Here is a 22,246-nt window from a genome sequence, read left to right on the forward strand (position 1 = left end):
CACTACGCCACCAGGGAAGCCCCGTGGAGTTTGTTTTTAAAAGTGTGTCAGGGATCTTACTATTAAGTACTAGGGAAATAGAGGCCACCCCCCAAGGGCTTAGGTGTGACTTACGTGTGAACAGCCCAGATAGCATCCTCACAAACTACAACCTCACCCCACTCACACCTGCTCCGAGCAAGCAAATACCTGGGGTCAAAACAAGCTTTGTGGAAGAATTCACACTCCACACCATTAGGGTCCTTCCCGTGACTCCGTAACTTCAAAAAAAGAGGGACACAGGCCCACACTTTTCCATCTGCCCATGGAGGGCGGTGAGGGCGGCGCCACGGAGAAAAGATATAAATCACAATTTGCATAAATCAGAATCACATTTGAGAAGTCTTCAATGAACGTGCATGTCCCCATGTAGCAATTCATGTGTCATACACGCTGATGACAGCTAACAGTAATATCTCACACGGAGTCCTCATTATATACCTGGGAGCGCCTCATGAATCAATTTGCCTAGGACATAAAACCCCCCATGAGGTGGTTACTACTGTCACAGACATTTTACAGATGAGAAAACCGAGGCCCAGTGATGTTACAGAACCTGCCCAAGAACACATAATAGGCAGCTGAGCCAGAAGAGGCCACGCGGTCTGGCTCCAGCCCATACTCTTAACCACAAGGTCCCCGTGACACATCCCTGAGAACTACCACCGTCTTTACGTTCCTCCCACCTATTGCCTCCACCCATCCAAAGATAAAGTAAGTACATACAATAGTCATTCTGCTAGGTACCCGAGTGGCCAAGTCCAGTGACCGCCGAGGGGCCATGCATTTTGGATCTCCCACGCACTTATACCTGAAAGGATACCATTTCACCAACTTCTTTGTACACCTTCTTTCCACCAGCCCAAACACATAATCCCTATCCTGATCATGACCATCATTCCCAAGTTTCTCACAGTCTATCCACACATGGACAAAACTGGTCCATTCTGGTTGCTAAAAATCCTCCGATACTTCTTGCAGGAAACAAATTTTACAATAACCGATTATCATGGGATGAGCAATATAAGGGGGTGAGGGTAAGGCGCTAGGCATGGCATGATTAAAGGCGGAAAACCTCGATAATGTTTCCATTCTAAACAGTAAGAACTAATTAATGTACCATTTTTAAAATTCTTTATTAAACTCACCTACCACAGGGATCAAAAGAAAAAGAAAACCAACACCTAGGAACTCCCACCAGCGCTGAGTCCTTCAGATCTTCAATGGCTGGGCTGCCCTGTCCATCAAACAGGCAATGAGCTTCTAGAGAGGTTGGCTTTTCCTTTTACAAAGAGTGACTTTAGATGATGACCTTTTAATGACTAGGTAAAGAGATACCTTTTATTTTTGCCTCAATCAAGAAAAATAAATCCTATGGAACTCTGGATTCTACTGCTTCCTATGTGCCAAAAAGATCCCCAACTTAAGTAAAACCAATGGGAGCAAGTACATAGGACCAAACATAGCTTAGGGGGTTTCCGGTAGAAAAATAACACACTGTAAACACATGGGATGTTTTGACTAAAGACTAAAGAAATGTGTTACAAGCATCAATCAGAAAATGGAATTGCTTCAACTTGTAGGCTGGAAATTCAGGGCAAGGTCTAAACTGAGGCTGGTGTAGTCTACACATCAGATTTCAATTTTTCTTAAGGAAGTCAAACACATAAATTCCCTCTTTCTTTCCCCTCCCCCACCAAGACAAAGGCATATTAACTGGTGATCCTAAAAACATGCACCTAGAAAGAGCAGTTAACTGTACAAAAATAGCTAGCAATTCGTATCATTCTAAAGAGGGAGGGAGAGAGAGGGAGGGAGGGAGGGAGAGGAAGAGAGGGAGAGAGGGAGAGAGGGAGAGAGGGAGAGAGAGCGCGAGCTGGAGAGAGAGAGAGAGAGAGCGCGAGCTGGAGAGAGGGAGAGAGAGCGCGAGCTAGCGAGCGAGAGCATTTTCCAAAACAAATACATAAATCATGACTGGAATTTGAGGACTCAGTGTTCTCACATAGAAAGTCTAAATGCCAAAAGAGAATGCAAGTGGTGCATCATAAAACATGCTCTTCTCATGCATATTTATGGGAATTTTAGACGCTAGATAAAGAGTAAGATGAAGTCAACAATCAGTTCAATGTCGCTTCAGGAACATTTCAAAATCACCACTTTAGGTAGTTACTCTGGGCCTGGCTTGCTTGGAATCAGCAGAGACAGCACACTCGTCAGCTTCTGAGAAAAGGTACGTTAACGTGTAACATGAAGGAAGGTTGAGCACTGAAGTCTGACGGTAACTGACAAAGCTCCAGGAATTCAGATTCCAGTTCATACCCTTACAAGGCAGGGCTCATACCACAGAATTTATACTAAACGTTTATGCTAAATACCAACAAGGAATCAAAATAAGCCAAAAATTATTAAAAGTTATTATTTTCTATTTGCTAGGTACCCTGCAACACTTCAAGACATTTATGCCCTAACTACACTACCCATCCTTTCTGCAACGCAGGCCACCGCAGACCAGCCCTAAATCGAGCCTAACCTGTCAAACCTTCATCTACACTATGTCCCTGATAGTAGACTTGTGATCATAACTCCCCAAAATGCTGTCATGAATCCGTAATTCAGTAAAACAAGGTACTTGGCCCACTAATAATTAAAGCAGATTAGCAATGCGCGTTAAGTTTTCCCTAAGTTCCCCTAAACGAAGTTTCTCTTTTTCACTGCCCTGGAGAATTAAAGTTAATTGACTGATTTGCACACAGCTGCCACACAGGACCACAGTCCTCTGGCAAAGAGGAAGCCAGCAGCACTGCCATCTGAGAAAGGCACTATAGGAGCCAGGGACAAAGGGCTCCCCACACCCACCCCAAGAGAATGAAGCCTAATGGCCTTTGTCATCATACCCCCCCATGCTGACCGACCTCACCAGAGGTGAGGGTGATGGACGGCCATGTAGCTGAAGGATGGGTACTGTCATTTCCAACCACAATCACAGACTTTTGTTCCTCAAAAAACAGATGACGCATGACCCCCCACCCATGTATGGAAACATGGAGAGTATTATTACACATTCCAGTATGTTTACTAATGTGGTTTTTCTTACACACCCTTTAACTCCCTCTCTTGTGACGTTGCCCTTTTCAAATTGGGGCAGACCGAATGTTTGTCACAGAGCATCTGAAACATTAAAGGCTTGCACTGAGACACTCAGCCAAATGTTTTTAAATAGAGTAACATACAAAGTCCCGTACACTGGCAGAGATACTTCTTACATACGCGTGCTAATTGTACTAACAAATCCAATGACACCTTCTAAGACACAGTGCAGAGGATTAAGGGAAAAAGAGGATGGGCGTTAATACAGACTCTATACCATGGGTATTCTAAACGAAGACACTGCGTGACAGAGGAAAATAAAGGCTTGGAGCTATGCATCTCAAATTTCAGATCTAAAGTACAGTTCTGTTAAGGATTTTAAGTATCCACACATGGCCACTCTTCTCCCTTCCTCTTAATTTGCCACCACATTCAGTTCTTCATTAGATATACACATCTAGATGGTTTCTGAAAAGTAACTATAATTCTGTATATAGAAAGGGCAAACAACGAAGTCCAGACCAGGAGTTTTTTTTTTTTTCCCCTTTCCCAAACCTCTCCAAAAAACAGATTCTAAGAAAAAGTAATTAATCTTGTCATCCAGGAAAACATTGAGTATGAGAGCAGAAAAGGAATGAAATGAAATATAAATTCTAAGGGGGGGGTGGCAGTCCGCGCAGACAACACGAGGCGTGAAATAAGGCTGATAACTAACAAAGGGTTTTTAAAACACCCAATTAAAAGCGTTATTATATAATGTCACTGTCTGACCATGAAGCCACAACTCTTATCAAACTACCATAGCCAACTTCCTGATCAAGCTATCTGAAGCTTATTTAGGAAAGTCATTTAAAAAAATTAAAAACCTGCTGGTAAATTAATTTTAAGAACCTATTTCACACCTACTAACTTGGTTAACACCAAGTGGATTTTGCTTTCCTGACAAGGGGAAAAAATTTTCAGAAACACCACCTTTAGTTCTTCAAATTTTTAGAAACATCTCTTCAGAAATGGCGAAATACCATCTAATATACTCAAGAATAAAACTGACGAAAATCAATTAAAATGAACAGCAAAGACAGGAATTACAAGTTGGCAACTCTTTGGCCAATTTTTACGGCAGGAAAGTGTATTCTTTGGTCCACAGCATTTTTTTGCTTTATTCATCTCTAATAATAACTAGTGGACAATATTTAGAAATCAGGATATTTGATACAAAAATCCAGAATTCTGGCTCCTCTATGAAAAAAATCAGGAGATCGGGTGAGTGGGCCCAAGTTTGTTCCCACGTGGACAAAACTGGCACCTAGTTTGAAGTCCCTGGTTTAAGGCACCAATATTTTCAGCCTTGGGTACTAACCTTTTCCTCGACGGCCCTTCTTCAAAATCTGAAGAACTAACATCGTTGCTAGTTGAGGACACTTGGGATGCATCGTCCTTCTCATTCTCTGACTGTTCTGATGCTGGTCCTAATCCCTTAGACTGGCCATTACCAAGGAGCCCTACAGGTGAAAAAAGGGGACAAACACTTAAATACATGACATCAGGAAGCAGCACTTTACCACAGTTAACCCTACACAGTGGCTGATGAGGGCAGACAAGAATGTGGATGGAAGAGAATTAGAAGGTACATATCCCTTGTGAACGGAGGGGGAAAAGTCCCACCTCATCCTACTTTAGACCTTACCCGAGAGTGAAATGCCTACCAAAGAAATAACTCCAACAGTAAGAAAGTCAAGCAGAAACGTGTAATTGTAATAATACACTATAGCGTTCTTTCTTTAGTGCATCACCATCTCTCAGGGCTGGGGAGTGGAAAGGAAGAAACAAACTTCACGTATTACCGATTCAAACTAGTTACCCTTCCAGGGCTAAACATTTACTCTAGAAACACTGAAATCCTTTTTGGAATTGCCCTCAGGAACCAGTACCTGCCACCCAAGAAAAAGCATCAATCATCACCTTGTGGCCCTATATCAGTTCTTAACTAGAGGTCTGACTGTACAACTTGCTCTTCATAGCAATCCACTGTATCAGAGTCACTGTATTGGAATCTGATTGTCTCAGAGGATAAGGATTCTCCACGACTCCATACATGGCACCATGCGGAAGAAGGAGGGAGTCTGGTGGCCCCAGGATGAGCCACCAGTAACCCAGACTGGGAAACGGGCTATGCCAAGTGACATGGAAGCTGCTGAGCCACCAGCCAACGGGTCACAGCTGAATAAAAGCCTGGTCTTCTAGCATTCAGACGTCCTTGCATCTAGGGTTCTGGATAGGATTTAGGTTCTACCAACGGGGGGCTTGTACCCACACAAGTGTCCACAGCCACCGGCCCCCAGTTCCACTGTCTAGTCACCAGCCTCTGGGCATCGGCAGAAATGCTAGCAAGTGTCTGCATTTTCACAGCCACGGTGTTTGGCTTTTAAGTAAAGCCAAAAGGGCAGGGTGGCCCCTTGATTTTTGTTCTCCCAACCCTTCCAGCAAGTTTGTAAGCACTTACGTCCCTGTATTAAATCCCTTTTTGGTTGAAGCACTTAAAGAGCGGTTCCTATTAGTTGCAGTAAACACTACATAGAACACAATATTCTACATATTGGGTAAGATTTTCTGGAAGAACACAGTATACTGCAACAAAACCCTGGGACTTAGCCTGTTTACACATGCATTTCCCCAGTTATCTATTTGTACATCATTTCAGGGTATGAGTAATAACATAACGTTGGAAATCTAATACAATGCAGTAAATAAAATCCCGTGGCTGTCACTCAGACTTGTGGCTTTGGGAGTCATGACTGCAACATGGAAATGAAAATACTAGACAACTTCCCAGAGAAACAGAAAATGTGGGGAGTTTGCACTGTGAAGCAAACAGGAGACATAATTGCAGGGAAATCTATGAGTCTAAGGGTTGAAGTGGGGCCAACATTTCAAAGATGAGAGCAGTGCTATCCATTACGGTAACCACTAGTCACAGGGAGCTACTGAGCACTTGAAATATGGCTACGTGAGTAAGAAGATGAATTATCATTTTTATTTAACCTTATTTAAAACTCACTATAACTAACATTTCTTTAATAATTTGATATTAATTCTTGAAATATTCTGGATGTATTATTAGGTTACGTCAAATACATTTAAATTAGTCTTACCTGCTTCTTTAAAATTTTTTAATGCAGCTCTAGAAAACTAACACTACATATGTGGTTGAAATAACACCTCTATTGACCAGCACTAAATTACAGCACTGCAGTAATGTCATGGGGCGGGGGGGCTGCGGGGGGAGGAATGACCATGCAGCAGCCCAGCAGCCCACCCAAAAAGTAGGAAGATACAGACCATACTTATAAACGCAGATTAGGAAACTAGCCCAGGGACATAATATAAGTCACGTGTAAAAAAGAGGTGCTAATGGATGAATTACCACACTTGAAAAGGATGGTAAATTCAAAATAAAAGTTCTGGTTATGGAACCATATATTAAATTAATTTTTTAAGGGGGATTATCTCTAAAATAAAAGTGTACTCTTGGTTGAAATCAAATTTTTCAATAGTATGTAAGGACTTAAAGGAGAATAAAGCAAGAAAGGGAGAAGGAAATATAACTTCCTTTTTTAACACCCACCATATGCCAGGGCACTGGGGATACAGACATAATCCAACAAAGCCTAAATGTTAGTAGTGAGAGGAGACACTCCTGCGCGCATCAGTTAGCGGTATGTGCGAAGAAGAAACCTTGCACTTGCAGGGCAAGCAACAGGGGAGGGCGGTGACTAGGAATCACTGGAGCCAGCAAGCAAACCTGCAACAGCAAAACGAGGAGAGCAAAGCTGGTACGTGCAATACACCTAAAAAACAAAAACCAAAACCGTGGTGGTGCCGGCGACAGTGAAGGAGGAGGAGGAAGAAGAGGTGGTTGTTTGAAGCTGTGTTTGGAACAAGGAGGAAACAGAAGGACCACCAGGTGCTGCTCGGTGAATCTGAGGAAGAAGCACTTGCTGTCCCCTCTGGTACATACATAACAAGATCTCAAGTACCTCCTGAGGGAGCAAGCAGCTAATGAGTGAATGAGAGAGTGAGTGAAGGAATGAGTTAGCAGAGAAAAGTTAAGCTATTCCATGACAGCTATACCCTTGTCCTTCTGACAAAAAGAACCTCTGTAGACTGTAAAGAGTAGTGACCCTCAAACTTACGCCCTGGGCATAACCCCAGCGTGTCCTCTTCTAACGAATTTCCAGATGATGCTGGTTCTGCTTTGGCTGGTCTAGGGGCCACATCTTGAGATCCACTATTGCAGGGGGAAGCAAGATTCAGGCCAGAGAGAGATCTAGTTGCCCTGAGACACTATAAAGCTCTGGGCAAGTGCACTAGATCTCAGGAAACCAATCATGTTTGTGCAATCTATCATAATACAACTCACGGTAAGGCGCCCAAAACCAGAGTTCACTCACAGTAAGGCGCCCAAAACCAGAGTTCTGCTGGGGCATTCTTCCACCTTGGATCATTAATTTTGTGAAAGAAAAGAAGGCTGCTTACAAAACTTATCACAAAGCTATCAGAGCCTGCTAATGACAAATACAGTTAAAAAGTAACGCATGATGGAAAAAAAGTGTTCATATCTAAGAGGCATCAGTCTACAACAAGGATATAATGTTTCTTTTCTCCAAAAAAAAAAAAAAAAAAAAAATCAACTGCCTAAGCACAAATTCAGGGAAACTGGATTATCAAGTTTTACATGAAAAGGGGAATTTTAATTGACTGTATGTGAGCTCAATGTCAGGCAAAAGGATGAGAATGCTCTGAAACACTAAGGCATGACTGAGCTCCATTAAAAGGAATCAAAGTGCTGAGTCCACAGTCCCAAGCCGTCATCAGACTAATATCTTCAAAGAACACCAAAGATTCCTCCATTCCAAGGATTAACAATGTCTGTTACCTGAACTAGGAGACAGATGGGTTGTCATTCACTTTCCAGATCAGGAAAAAGGGGCCCACACAAAGAGACTGCTTGCCTGTTCCGTGAACTAGGAGACCTCAGCTGTTTCCAGCCTTTACAGGGGCGGTGGGGGGGGGGGGGGGCAAGAATGACTTGTTCTGCGTATAACTGACTGTTTCAATTTGCGTACCCCCGTCCTGACATCAGCACAGAGAAAATGTACATTTATTTTTAGTTAGACAGTCTCCATGGTTGGATAAACCTGGGCTTTTTTCTTTTCTGCACACCGTGGTGGGGGGGGGGGGGGGGGGGGGGGGGGGCAAGAATGACTTGTTCTGCGTATAACTGACTGTTTCAATTTGCGTACCCCCGTCCTGACATCAGCACAGAGAAAATGTACATTTATTTTTAGTTAGACAGTCTCCATGGTTGGATAAACCTGGGCTTTTTTCTTTTCTGCACACCGCCCACCCCCTTATTCACATCTCCAGTGGGCTGGCTAACCTATTTCATTTTGAACGTTTTCATCCAACTCGTACCACCTGCCCAGTCCAGAAAAGCCAGGTCAGCAAGATGGAACACGACACCACGGGGCAGAAGAGCCGGTATCAGACCATCAGACAGGCCAATGAGTACTGCCTTTCCTTTCCCCTATGGAACAAAGCCCTGCCACCGATCTTTTACATTATTTTTAGTCAATGAGAAATAATCAAAGGGCATTCTCTCCTCCAAACACACCAACTGGCTTTATCTTCCCACTCTCGCCCAACCCCACCATCAACACAAACCTTTGGGGGTGGGGGTGGGGGGAGGTTAAACAGAGGAGACGCGATGGCCCAAAGACCGCCTCCCCACACGAGCATTCAATTCTCCTCTATTAATATTCAGTAGGTTGAACTTAAATTAAACCACATCTATTGTCTTTCACAAGAGCAATAAATATGAGCTGAAAATTCCAAATCACTGCGGGAAAGGCAGCCCTCGGCGAGTCACCGTCAGCTGATGGGGCGGCGTGCCACAGGCCACCACAAGGGCAGCGCCCATGCTCACGAGCTGAGAACCCCCAGGAAACAAAATGCAGGAGCTCTGGACCCTCATCTCCCAAATGAGCAAGCAACTAAAAGGCTTTCAAAGGCAACACACCCGAACTGGTTCTTCCTAAGCCTGGAACGGCAGCAGCAAAGAGGAAGGAGCAGTCCTGTTCTGGGGGGCTGGAGATGTGCGTGAACATCTCCCCCTGGCCTTAACATAACGGGGGCTGGGAAATTTAAAACCCAAATGAGGCCAAAGATTCCTTCAGCTAAGTGATGATGAGGGCTACAGATTTCAGAACAGAAATGTGCACAGAGAAGGAAATTCTTTCCTAACATCTGAAAAGGGGGACAGGAATGGGCAGTGCTTACAATTTTTGTTTTAGACACAAAGAAGTTTCACCAGTCCTCCCATCAGCTACACGTACGTGGTGGAATACAAAACTGAAGGAAAATCTAATGCCCTTATTTCACAAAAGAAGGGTTAAAGAGAAAGGAAAACAAGGAGACCTCTGAAGCTGTTCCCCAGCTTCCAAAACATCTGGAACACACCAAACGTATTCGCATATTAGGGAGAGTCAGTGTATTTGGCTTTGTTGTAGAAGAGATGCACAAAAGGTAATTCTGTGTTATGGAGCCAATGCCCGTCTGTCACCCTGTCACTGTGAGACAAGGTACCGCATTACATATTAAACAGTCAAGCATCCAAAGAGAGCTTTCACCTGCGGCAGCAGCAGCAACGTGTGTGTGTCTGTGTGTCTGTGTGTCTGTGTGTCTGTGTATGTTGGAGGACGGGGGTGGCTGGCTGCTGCACTTTGAGTTGAGAGAAAAATTATAAAAGCAGCCCCTTGGTTGAGGTAGGACCCTCTCTGAGGTATTCGGAATGTCAAGTTGGCTGCCACTACTCGTGGAAAATAAAGCCTATTTTCACTCAAATTTTGAAAGAAAAATTGGATTGTCTGCTTTTTGCATGTGGATGCCAGGGAAACTCTGGCTCGGGCCAGCTTCACAGGGTCAACATGAATATGTAGTTTAAACCCAACTGCACACACTCGGGTCAGCAGCTGAGCTTCTGGATCGATCGCAGGGTCCAGGGAAGGAGGTGAGCAGTGCAGAAGGGTCCGCAAAGCTAAGCCCAGGCCGGTCCACTGACACCCTTTTCCATCTCAGAACGCTGAGGTGGCTGAGAACAGACCACAGTCGTGAGGCACGAGGTCACTGCCCCACTCATGGTCAACGAAGCACAGAGGAGCATATGGTTTGGTACCTCAGCTTACGGAAAATAATTATCCCTTTCCCTCGGGAGGATGGCCCCTGACAGACTAGGGCTCCCCTTTGTCTGCTCTCAAATCAGCTGTGCAGACAGATTTCTCCAGCCAAGAAAACGGGGTCCAAACATAGCCCCAACAAACCCTCAAGGGAGCCCTCAAGACACAAGGGCAACACAGGTTTTTGTTAGTTTAACACCCAGAAAGTAGATAGTAGATAGACAGACAGACAATCCCCTAGAAGCCCTTCACCACCACCAGACTTTTTCCCCACAAAACCTTCTTGGGTTATCTAAACCTTCTTTTGCATGCTCGATTTTTTGAGAACAGATGTTAGAAAAAAGTCGGACGCAGTGATAATAACATGGAAAAGCTGGGCCACTGGGCAGGCAAGGAGGACGTCTGACCTCATCCTTTCCTCCTATTTCAGAATCACGCAAATGACTAAATTCAAGAGACACGAGCAGGAAAAGAGACAAACAGGACCCTAGCCCAGGAAGCACTGCCTCACCTCGAGGCACAAAGGAACAAGCCAGCAGACAGGTCACAAGTACGTACACACAGGGAGAGGGACCAGATCGCTGCTCTTACTAAAAACCCCAAATGGGTCAGCACCAACCAAAGACGACAAAAGACCTCTCCCTCCCCGCGTCCTGACCAGGAGTTACCCAAGGAGAGAAAACACTCTTCATGGAGAGGCTCCAACGACGACAACCAAAGAGCCACAGCGGAACTTCACTGGATACAAAATCCCTCCACCGGAAGGACCCATCATCTCTAGGAAAGATTTCCGGACGGGCCCAGAAGCTACTGAAACTCTGATGACAACAGTGCACAAAACGCGCTGTGCATTTTAGTGCAAAACTCCTCTCCTTCTCTGGGGCAAAGGCACTTCCTCCCTTTGCCCTCCCGTTCTTTATCCTTGACATGATTTTTATACCGATCAGAACAGACACAGTATCTCGAGCAGTAATGATTACTGAAATATAAGCACCCACATTGCTCTACAATGAGAAGCTCTTCCTGCATCCAATTATCCTACGCCTTCTAGCCCACGTCATACCTCCTCTAGGTCCGTGCCCCATCCCAACACCTCATGCTGGCAAACCAGTCAACCTAATTATGACTGTCCACCAAAAGCACGAATCTTGGAATCCCCTAAAACATGAAACTCAAGTCTCTATCAGCTAAGTAAAAGTATTTGCTAGACAGGTGGCCCAGTTCCGAGCCCCCCAGAGGTCGAAAACTGCTTTCTACATACAGAAGTGATTAAAGTCGATGTTGTGCTTAGGCTGGTGTGGAAATGAGCTGCAGAACAACGGACCACTTACTGCGGAGCCCGGGAACTTAAGAGGCAGACACGGTGGACAGGAACCCTGTGCATTTGTAGAGAAATTCTTTTAGATAGACAAGACCAGCATGTCCAAAGTCTTCTGTTCAGATAAGCTGACATGCCAAAATCTGGTTTTATAAATCACGGAATTTGTGCTTCTCAGGGGGACATTTTCCATATGTGGTGCATGTTCCCAGATAGTGACATTCTACCTGTAAATAATTAAAGTGTGTGTGTGAGTGTAGGTGTGTGAGTGTGTGTTTATGAAGGAGGGAGAGGGGGAGAGAGAGAGAGAGAGAGAGAGTTATCTTTAAAGCTTCATATTACATTTACCCCACCAAAAGTAAGTTACCAAAAGAAACCGGTTCTCCAGTATTAGCAAGTCTCTACAAAGTTAAACAAAGCTGGCTTTAACACAAATCAACAAATCCCATAAAGTTATTAGTTTGTGCACAAGTCGGTAATGATAAATGGGCACAACTGCAAACACTTTGTGTCCTAACATCATAATTCACAGAGAAGTAAACAGCCACATCCTCACCCCCAAAAACCTCTCTGGCTGCCTTTATTCCCTAAGCCCATAAAATGGACCGCATGCAAGTCCTAAACTGTTTTGTTCATAAGTTTCCCAGTGCACTCAGTACCTCCCCCTCACATACAGACAAGTCAACTACACACCCACTTCTCAGATGAATATAGTAAAGGATTAAGTGGGCTATTCAAAGTCCAAAGGAAAAAAAAAACAACCTGCTGGCAGCAAGCAAGCTCAGAGAGGCCTACAGCCTCCCAAAGCCACCTTCGTTCCCGTGCTGAAATCTAAAGGAAACAGTACAGAAAGCGGAACTCCAGGAACGCGGCCACAGAATCTGCAAAGATTTGAGGCACCTAAAATTGATGGCTGCTAAAACTCACCTGTGTCTCTATTTAGTAATACAAACATGGATCAATGCACAAAATATGGGAGCAGAAATTAGAGCACTCGAAGTTCAAAGCTTCAAGGTCTAACCTAGAATCACTCGGTCTCTGCTGACATGCCTCAGTTTCCTCCATCTTTCAAGGAAAGAAGAGGTGGAGAAGGAAAGTATGACAGGAAATGAAAACCATGCATGCTATTTATAAAGGAAACCAAAGCTATGGTGAGGATGAACTAGTTAACTTTAATGAAACATCTATTTTTAAATGCTGGGAAATGAGCACATAAACTGGCAATAAAATAAAGGCACCAGCCATAGCTGGATGGTGTTCAATCTCCAGAGAAAGGTCTAAACTCGTACAAGCCTGACTAAAACTGAAGATTTGGTCAAAATGGTCAACAGAGCTCAATGCTTTAAGAGCGACATTAATTCTCTCTTGTAAATTTCCACAGTACCTTTGCAGGAGCCACCATTGCCCCTAGGGAGGATACCAAAGCTGAAAGAATATTAATATTAGACAAATCGCAACACTTTTTACATATATATATATATATATATATATATGGCGCCTTGCCATCCATAATGGATTTAATCAGGACCCCAATAGGGAAACCCATAAAAGGCCTATTTCTCCAACAAAAGCCACAGCAGCCTGAAACAAATCTACAGCTATTTGATTTTTATTTTATTTATAGGAACAGACCTTCTATCCCAGGTTCCTCAAGATAAGCCACCAAAAACTGCACCTGACAGACCCGTGGAGCAGCCATCCTCAGAGCCGGATCATTGCAGAGAGACAGAGAGGAAGAAGGACAGAGGAAGGGAGGAGGAGGGAGGGAGAGCGCAGCGAGGCAGGCTCCAGAGCACTTGTCAACAATCCTCCCCTGTACGTAATGAGCAGGCGGCAGTGCAGATTCCGGCGGTGCAGATTCCACGCAGCAATAGGACAGCCAGGCGAGCGGTGCAGGGGCCTGGGGGAGGGGAGGCGGCAGGGAGAGGAGGTTATTTATGTGGCTGGGAGGGAATCTAACACCAAAGAGGAGGGGTCTGGGGCTTTTTTCCTTCCTGATGAATTAGAATGAGAAAAAGGAAAAGATGGACTTGCTTTTCATCCTGCAATTTCCTCAACCTGCAATGCAGACAAATCCTTATCTCAGAATTTCTGACGTGGGGTGTGGGCCGGCGGCGCGCCACTTTGGATGGGAGCAGTTTAATTGTCCACACTTCTGTGTGCCCAGTGTGCCAGACTGCCCCCCTCGTGCACACACTCCCCCCCAGCCCGGCAGCGGGGTCCATGGCCCATTTTCAATGGCATCCTTTTTTAATATCATAATCTGTGTCATTCAGCACTTGCCTTTTATTTATTTTTATTTGTTTTTTTGGCTGGGAAACCTGGGCAGCTCTCCAGACAGACTGCAGAAATCTCTTTCCACATGCTCCTCCTCCAGCCCGCCCGCCCCCTGCCTCCCATTCCTGCTTCCAGGGTGCTTCATCACTTTGGTGACGACTGCATGGGCCACCGCTGCCCTCCCCACCACCAGCGCATGGACACCCCTCCCCCAGACACATAAATTCATCTAATCTAATAAAACAGAAGCTGTTTTCCCTCATTGCTTCTTGAGGATCTTTTACAAAACGGGCTCTGTGGCCTGGCAGCTGCCGAGAAGGGTGGAAAAGGCAAGATTCCAGCGGGGCTGGCCAGCTCCCTGGCCTCAGATAACTGGAGCTCGCATCTCCTTTCACATGTCATAAGCTTTTTGATTGTTAAAGTCAATTCTCCTGAAGCTTTCGAACTTCAGCTGGCAATTACAATGTCCAAAACACATGCTCTGGACACCAGCCCACATTCTCCTCTTTATGCCTCTCCAGAGGGGAAAAAAGATGGTGGCAACACCCTCAGAGAACAACCCACATGGTATTGAAAGCTTCACTCACAGACTCATCCAAGGGAACTGGGGAAAGAATGCCCCCTTACTCTTACTTTTAGCTTGTTGTTGTTGTTATTTAACTACTGAATGAGCCCCTTCTGGGCTTTACACCGGTGAAGTTATTTAGAATTCAAAAAACCCTGAAAGCAGACCTGTCCGCTTCACAGGGCCAGTGACTACTCTGTCCACTATGGCTGGTTCCTGTTTCCTAAATGACCATGGCATCTCCAGCTGCCTCACTTTCAAACAAAAAATATCAGGAGGCAGGTGATGGTCTTCCCTAACCTCTACTTGATTTCCACCACTTTAAAACCAAAATATAGGTAGGGCCTTAAGAGAAAATCTAGTACAATCCTTCACTTTACAGATGAGTAAACGAAGGCTTATTCACGTCTGGTTCTTAACCAAGATCACAGTATTAGTTCCTTATAAGGTCTCAGCAAGCAGAAGGCCATCTGTGAACCCTGAGGTCTCTGGGGACAGAGGTAAGCTAACACGCTAGAACAATGTCATGGCACAAATCGCTGTAGGATACAGGGTTGGAAAAGCCTCTCCAATCATTACATGCCCCGTGTGAGCCCAGAACAGACCCTCATTCAGTTCTCTCCAGTGCAATATATTCCTATGATGGTGAGCAGCTGTTTGGCATGTGTCCCACTGCAGCATAAGTCATACCCAGTCAATTAAAGGACATTTAAGGGATGACTATTTGGCTTTTCCCTCTTCCTTCTACTGGGACTTGTCTTTAAGTGCCTTCACTAATCAAAAGCACCCAAAAGGGAGAACTGGAAAATGGGTATGAGACAGGTATTTGGATGTATGGTAATCCTGAGAAAAGGTTAGTAAGGAACTGCAAACCATAAGACATAAACAACCAGCCAGAAATGAAGCTTGAGGGTCATGAATGGGATACTGGTCATCCTTAACATCTCCACCTCTGACCAATCCGACACAGCCATGGCAATAATACGGGCTCTGTGCTCTTTCCATATCTCTATTCTCCCTGGGCTTCACTGCTGCTTCCTCTTCCCATCAACTAAAAAACTAACAAGGTGTTTAAATTCAAAAAGATAAGGCATAACAGGATGTTGGCCTCAGGCTGCTCTTACTTCCAAAACCATCATCAGCATGTGACCAGGCACTCAGTATTCCCTAAAAGACGTGCTTAGCGTCAACTCTGGCCTGTGCTCTGCTTTTGGATCAGGAAGGGGAACTGGAAAACTCTCGCCTGTGAACTTCCTTAGGTTTTGGACTGTTTAGATAAAACGTCGGTTTACCAAAGAGGGAACGTATCTTCAGCACCAGACAGACTAAAAGCACCAGCACCCTCTGGGAGACACACAACAGCACGGAGAACCAGGTTTAGTTTAAGAACAGCAACACAACTTTCAATATTTATCTGAAAAGAGGGGAGGTAGAAAAGGAGACTGGCAAGGACTGTTTCTTGTTCAAAGATAATATGACTGACAGCATCACCAGCTAAGTTTCAACATCCAAAGATCAGAGCAAGCCTCAATTCTTAAATGAAGACAAGACTCCCCAAATACTAGCAACTCCATCTACCCCCATTGTATTTAATTTTCAATAATATAAAGAATATCTGCAAACCCAATCACTAAAACATTATCTATTGTGCTTCCTCCCCCCCCCGCCTCATTTCATTATTTTTTAAGTTACAGCACAAATATGCATGCCTGAATAGTATATTATCTTACTGTGCTTGACTATGAGCTTCACAAAAAGACTACCACACTGTGTTCAGTCTTAGAAGAGTTTTTTTTCCCAACTCAACATTAGGTTATTACTAAGATACAACCATGACTTTGCTTATACTTTGTCCAGTCATTTTCACTATTATTTATCATACTCCATTGTATGGATATTCCACAGTTTATTTTGATTCTCTTGTTCGTCTAAAGTTTTGCTTATTTGTTGCTATCATTAACCATGCTGCAAACATTCTTCTGCTTGTCCCCTGGAAAGCATGCACTAGAGTTTCTCTGGGATACATACCTAGAAGTGGAATTACTAGAAATCCTTGGATACACGAATACTCAAATTTATAAGTTAGTGGCAAACTGATTTCAGGAGTCAGTTTTTGCTAGTGCACCAGCAAGGCATCACTGAATCTCCAAATGTTTAAATGTAAGGACCTCTTATTACTCAAGACTCCAGAGTACAAGTCACTCCAATTGCTACTTCAGAACAGAACAGAATTTCAGAAAGGATGTCCTAGCCAAAGAAATGCTCTGCAGCCAGCCAGGTACATGGCCATCATCCACCTAATTATCACCTCAACACCAGGACATCTGAGGACCTATTCTGCTGCTAAGAGCTTTAGAATCAAAGACCCACCTACGTGCACTACCACGTCATTACCTCCGAGCTGGGCCACCTCCAGCAGCCCACCGGCTGCATTCAGCATTTTGCTCACCTTAATCAAATTTAGATACCTAACAGTACCCTGTGTTGATTAATTAAAGAACCTGCTGCCTCAGAAGAATTAAGACCTTGTTTTATTCATGTATCCAATCAAGGAAGTCTGCCCATGTTGAGGGCTGGGATCCACCTCGTAAAGGAAAGACAAGCCTGTCAGAGCTAGAGCAAATCCCGGAGTACTTCTTACCACCCAAGATCAGCCTCCAAAAGCTCTCCAGTTCCCTGCTACCTATACAAAGCTATTGCATACAAAGGAGGCACCTTAACATGTGAGTTAAGTGCTATGAACAGCAATTTACCAAAAATACTTAAAAAGGAGGGACAGGGTAGCATGTGTTGCCCTATGTGAGAGAAAGGCATAAAAGGTTGTGGAGTCTAGGAAGTCGAGGAAATAGAGGATTTTGATGAGTGCACTGCATTAGCTATGTGCTCAAAGGTATTTCTGTTATTTGGGCTGAATTACATGGTATATTGATCATATCACCTAAATTATGATTTTTAAAAACAAGCCAATATGATCCACTGTGCTAATATTTGACTTCCAAAAATACAGAACCATCATACTAATAATAAATATTACTTGTTAAAATTGTATGTATTTAAATAAAAGTTAAGACACTGGCAATATACCAAGCAGAATTAAGTACATACAGAGTCTGGCTTGAACCCTTTCCAAGGGGGCTTGGTAATTCCTGAAGTGCCAACAGCACTCAACTGTGTAATGCATGTGGCTGGCCCTAGAGCCAATGTGACGTCAAGGCCACAATGTTCAATTATAAAATAATACCAATAATTACAAGAACACAGAAGGGAGATCTGGGCTGGGTGACTGTGTATTAACTAGTGAAACAAACTTGGTTGCTATGGATTTAGTCACTAATACCAATGAAATGGCACTACAATTAAACAAGGAAGTTCAAATTAATAAGCTATCGGAAAAAATGTTCCATTAGATTTTTTTAATTTAAAAAAAGAAAAAGGGCTTCCCTGGTGGTGCAGTGGTTGCGCGTCCGCCTGCCGATGCAGGGGAACCGGGTTCGCGCCCCGGTCTGGGAGGATCCCACATGCCGCGGAGTGGCTGGGCCCGTGAGCCATGGCCGCTGAGCCTGCGCGTCCGGAGCCTGTGCTCCGCAAAGGGAGAGGCCACAACAGAGGAAGGCCCGCATACCACAACCAAAAAAAAAAGAAAGAAAGAAAGAAAAAAACTGGTTTATTTGGTAAGCATCTAAGCCACTAAGAACCTTAGTGGTTCACAGCGCACATATTGTAATTTGGACAAGGTTGCCTGCTTCTAATCCTAGTTTTACTCCCCGTGAACTGTTCGAACTTAAGGAGAATCCCTGAAAGCTCTCTGTGTCTCTCTGTCAATTTCCTTATCTGTTAAATAGGCATAAGGACAACGGTGGTTTTAAGACATTAATGTAATTATACAAATGTTGGGACTTCGCTGGCGGCGCAGTGGTTAAGAATCTGCCTGCCAATGCAGGGGACACGGGTTTGAGCCCTGGTCCAGGAAGATCCCACATGCCGCGGAGCAACAAAGCCCGTGCGCCACAACTACTGAGTCCGCATGCTGCAACTACTGAAGCCCATGCGCCTAGAGCCCGCACTCTGAAACGAGAAGCCACCACAATGAGAAGTCTGCGCACCACAACGAAGAGCAGCCCCCGCTAGCCACAGCTAGAGAAAAGCCCATGTGCAGCAACGAAGACCCAATGCAGCCCAAAAAAAAAAAAAGTAATTATACATATGTTAAAGTACCGGTGGCACATGATGAGTGCTTTATGAAGGGCTACCTATATGTCTTAATAAAACTTTGGTCCTAATGAAATACAATTTTTTGTTTAATATATACTTTTAATTATTTGATTATAAAAACAAACAGAAGATAATATATACTTTAGCTTTTAATGTTTTAAATGATTCAGATAATGGATTTCAAAAGGTAAACAGAGAAATAATGCCACATTAAAGAAGATTATCAACACTGTGATTTTGAAAATGAATCGCAATAATATTAAGTAAAATTCAACAAGAATCCCAACATAGCCATGTTACCTACTTCAGAATAAAGAATAATGGAAAACTATGTTTGAAAAGTACTGAAACCGAGAGCAGACTCAGGTCACAACTGAAGAGCAGTTGATCCCCTTTTCAAATCTAACTTTGACAAAGCCTATAGTCTTATACACTGCAAGTATGGTAAAAGATTGATAAATGGATGACAATTTTTTGAAGTCTTTACTTCAGCAATTTCACTTCTAGAAAGTAGTACTAAGAAAGTAAATGGAGAAACAAGAATTTATGTGCAAGGATTTCAACACAGTTCGTCTTTATTATTTTGTTGCTCCTTTTACTGGTTTAAATTCTATCTTTATTTAAAGGGGGGGCGGGTCTCTGAGCCATGCAATAGACTGGATATCAGTGCTTTCGTTTTCAAACCTGGCAACACCCCACAATAGTCCACGAAGGCGCTGGGGTAGCTGGCCTGAGGGCATGTATGGCAAATGACACGTTCTCCGCATTCCTTGAGCTCTCAAGCCTTAGCACCTTTGCATATGCCATTCCCTCTGTTGGAATACTCTCTCCTCTGCCTGCCCAGAAAGCTCCTGCCCCTCCTCCTGGTCAGCCTTTAGTGACACACACCACCTGCTCTGCAGGTGCTATTCAATCTCTAATACCTGATTGTCAGGGTACTGACCAAGAGGATTTAGTCTTGCTCATCTTAACCCTCGAAACCTAGCATAAGCCTAGAGAAAGTGGCTGAGGCCTAATAAATGCTGTCAAAAGCATAAATTGTTTCTTGAGGACATCTCAGGGCCTTCATAAGCCTAAAGGGCTCTTATTACCTTGCGGGGGGGGGGGGGCCTCATTCTACAACTTACCAAGCTTTCAAAGGCATCCCATCCCTGCTTTATTCCTAGAGAGAAAAATGTTTCAAACAATTATCTCTTTGTGTTTAAAAGTATTTTGCTAGGAATGCCTCGTGTAATTTATAATACACTGATTTCCTGGCATTCACTGATCAAAATTAGGAATTATTGAGAAATAACCTTCAAGTTTTCAGGTGAAATAAAATTAGAGCTCTCATAAATTTAACACTTACTAACCTTCACATTATATTATGTTTTATACATATTTAACCCCTAAATGATTTTTTAAAAGAAATGGAGCCAATAATTTATTTCCACTTGTAAAGCTGTGCTGTGTCTTCCTCAAAGTATTTACCTTTTATACCCTAATTTTGATAAACTCATTTTGTTACTAACAATTTTAAATAAAAACCAAAACTAACTATAATCCTCCTATCTTTTTAATAAGGTGAAATTACATCAATCACTATTAACAATTTTGTGTATATTCTTCATGGTATTTTCCTTAAAAGTATCATGTACCATACTAAAGACTAATGCTAAACATGGAACACAATATTTTTAACATTACACATGATTTTTAAAAATCACATTTTCAAACACTTAGTAACATGAGGAAAGACTTACAATGTAACTTAAACTGTAGAAATTCCACTGCATAAAACAATTACGTTGTTCTTAAAAAAATATAAAAGTACAGAAAGCAGACCAGAGAAAATAAAACTAGTAATAAAAACTGGTATTCTCCCCAGCAGAATCTTCATAATTTTCTGAAATTTCCAAATTTTCCACAATTAAAATGAATTTCTTTAAATACAAAGCCAAAAGGAAATCTTAAAAATTATTTAGGGCCTCCCTGGTGGCGCAGTGGTTGCGCGTCCGCCTGCCGATGCAGGGGAACCGGGTTCGCGCCCCGGTCTGGGAAGATCCCACATGCCGCGGAGCGGCTGGGCCCGTGAGCCATGGCCGCTGGGCCTGCCCGCATATTAAAAAAAAAAAAAAAAAAAAAATCTTAAAAATTATTTAAATGGTATCAGAGGAAAACAGGTGTGTTGCCATCATAGAAGCAGCACCCGAACGCAAAAGAAGTAATTAATGAAAGAAAAGCAGCTATTTTAAACATTACTTATGTGGCGCTAATAAAAAAAACCTTGGATGAGGTACACGAGAACAGTAGACAATTTTTGGAGCCAGTGATACACTGCTGTATGGAAGTCAAGGATACTACGAACATTGTGACATTAATACCATGGGCAAGAGTATTCTGAAATTGCCCAAAACATTAAAAGGCATTTGAAACAAATATTAATATTGCTTCACTTTGTCAGGACTTTCTACATAACATACCAAGAGAATGTTTCTGAAATTGACTACACTGGCTATCTAAAAAGACTTCCAGCCAAAAACAACAACAACAAAAGCATGAGGATAAAAGAGAAGAATTTCACCACTATGCTCATCCTGTCTCTATAACTGCAAGGTCTAATTTTGTAGACTCTAGTTACATGCGGCTTTTAAAATTAACTAAAACGAGCCAGACCAGCTAGGTCTCAAGGACTCAGGAGTCACAACTGGCTAGTGGCTACCGGACAGGATGACGCAGACACGAACATTTCCATCATCGCAGAGAGCTCTCCCGGCCAGCACCGATCTATAGAATTTTCATGCCTTTAGTCTCAAGACCCAGCAGCAGTCCCTGCGTCTGTGTGCTGTCCTCTGCTAGGAGTTAAGACCCAGTACACAGGGCAAATCAGACAGACCGAACTTCTTTTCAGGCGGCAGGGTGGAAGGACAGGAGGGGGGAACAGAGCAGGAGCTGATAAATCCCCTCCAATCCAGCACAGATGGCTCACAGTGTAAGTGGTCTAGCTCTTACAGGAGGGGAGAAGGGGAAACGGAGGTTGGAACCATTCAAAAGCCACAAGCTTATTCAGAAAATGAAGAACTGTAGAAAAACTTTTTCTGTGCCAAGCAATTACACCAAAGGCGCATTTTTATCACAAACAGTTTCAGGTGATCCTATTGTAGCTTGAGGGTGAAAGGTCAGCAAGCATCAACGAACAAAGTGCCACATGAAACAGTTCTGAGTTAGGCTCTCGCATCTTGCTACCCTCGAGGCTATAGGCACCGAGAGGTGTAAACCCGCAAACAGAGGACTCTGGGCTTGCTGCCTCTGTTCCTATACATGCAGGAGACCTCCACAGAGAAACCATCACCCCACATTCCTGTGTGCAGGGAGAGGCGTGGGTGGGGAAGATGCACACACCATGGGCACCTTTCCTCTAGATCATCTCGTAACCACTCCCCTCCAAGTTCTGCAAAAGCCTCCAAGTGTTTCCCGACCCAACAGTACACAGGGCACTGAGCGAGCTGGAAGAACACGAGCCTGCCATAAACA

At 43.6% G+C, this 22,246-nt stretch overlaps 1 protein-coding gene across 1 annotated transcript in view; it reads right to left on the bottom strand.

The window, feature by feature from the left end:
• The window catches only part of JARID2 (jumonji and AT-rich interaction domain containing 2), a 209,346-nt gene that overhangs the window by 43,621 nt on the left and 143,479 nt on the right, over window positions 1–22,246 (bottom strand). Inside the window, exon 3 of the mRNA XM_028479536.2 lies at window positions 4,400–4,628. Within this exon, the coding sequence (XP_028335337.1) occupies window positions 4,400–4,628 (229 nt within the window). The remainder of the gene's footprint in view (window positions 1–4,399; window positions 4,629–22,246) is intronic.

Source organism: Physeter macrocephalus, chromosome 18, assembly GCF_002837175.3.
Source record: "Physeter macrocephalus isolate SW-GA chromosome 18, ASM283717v5, whole genome shotgun sequence".
In the NCBI taxonomy this organism is placed as follows: domain Eukaryota; kingdom Metazoa; phylum Chordata; class Mammalia; order Artiodactyla; family Physeteridae; genus Physeter; species Physeter macrocephalus.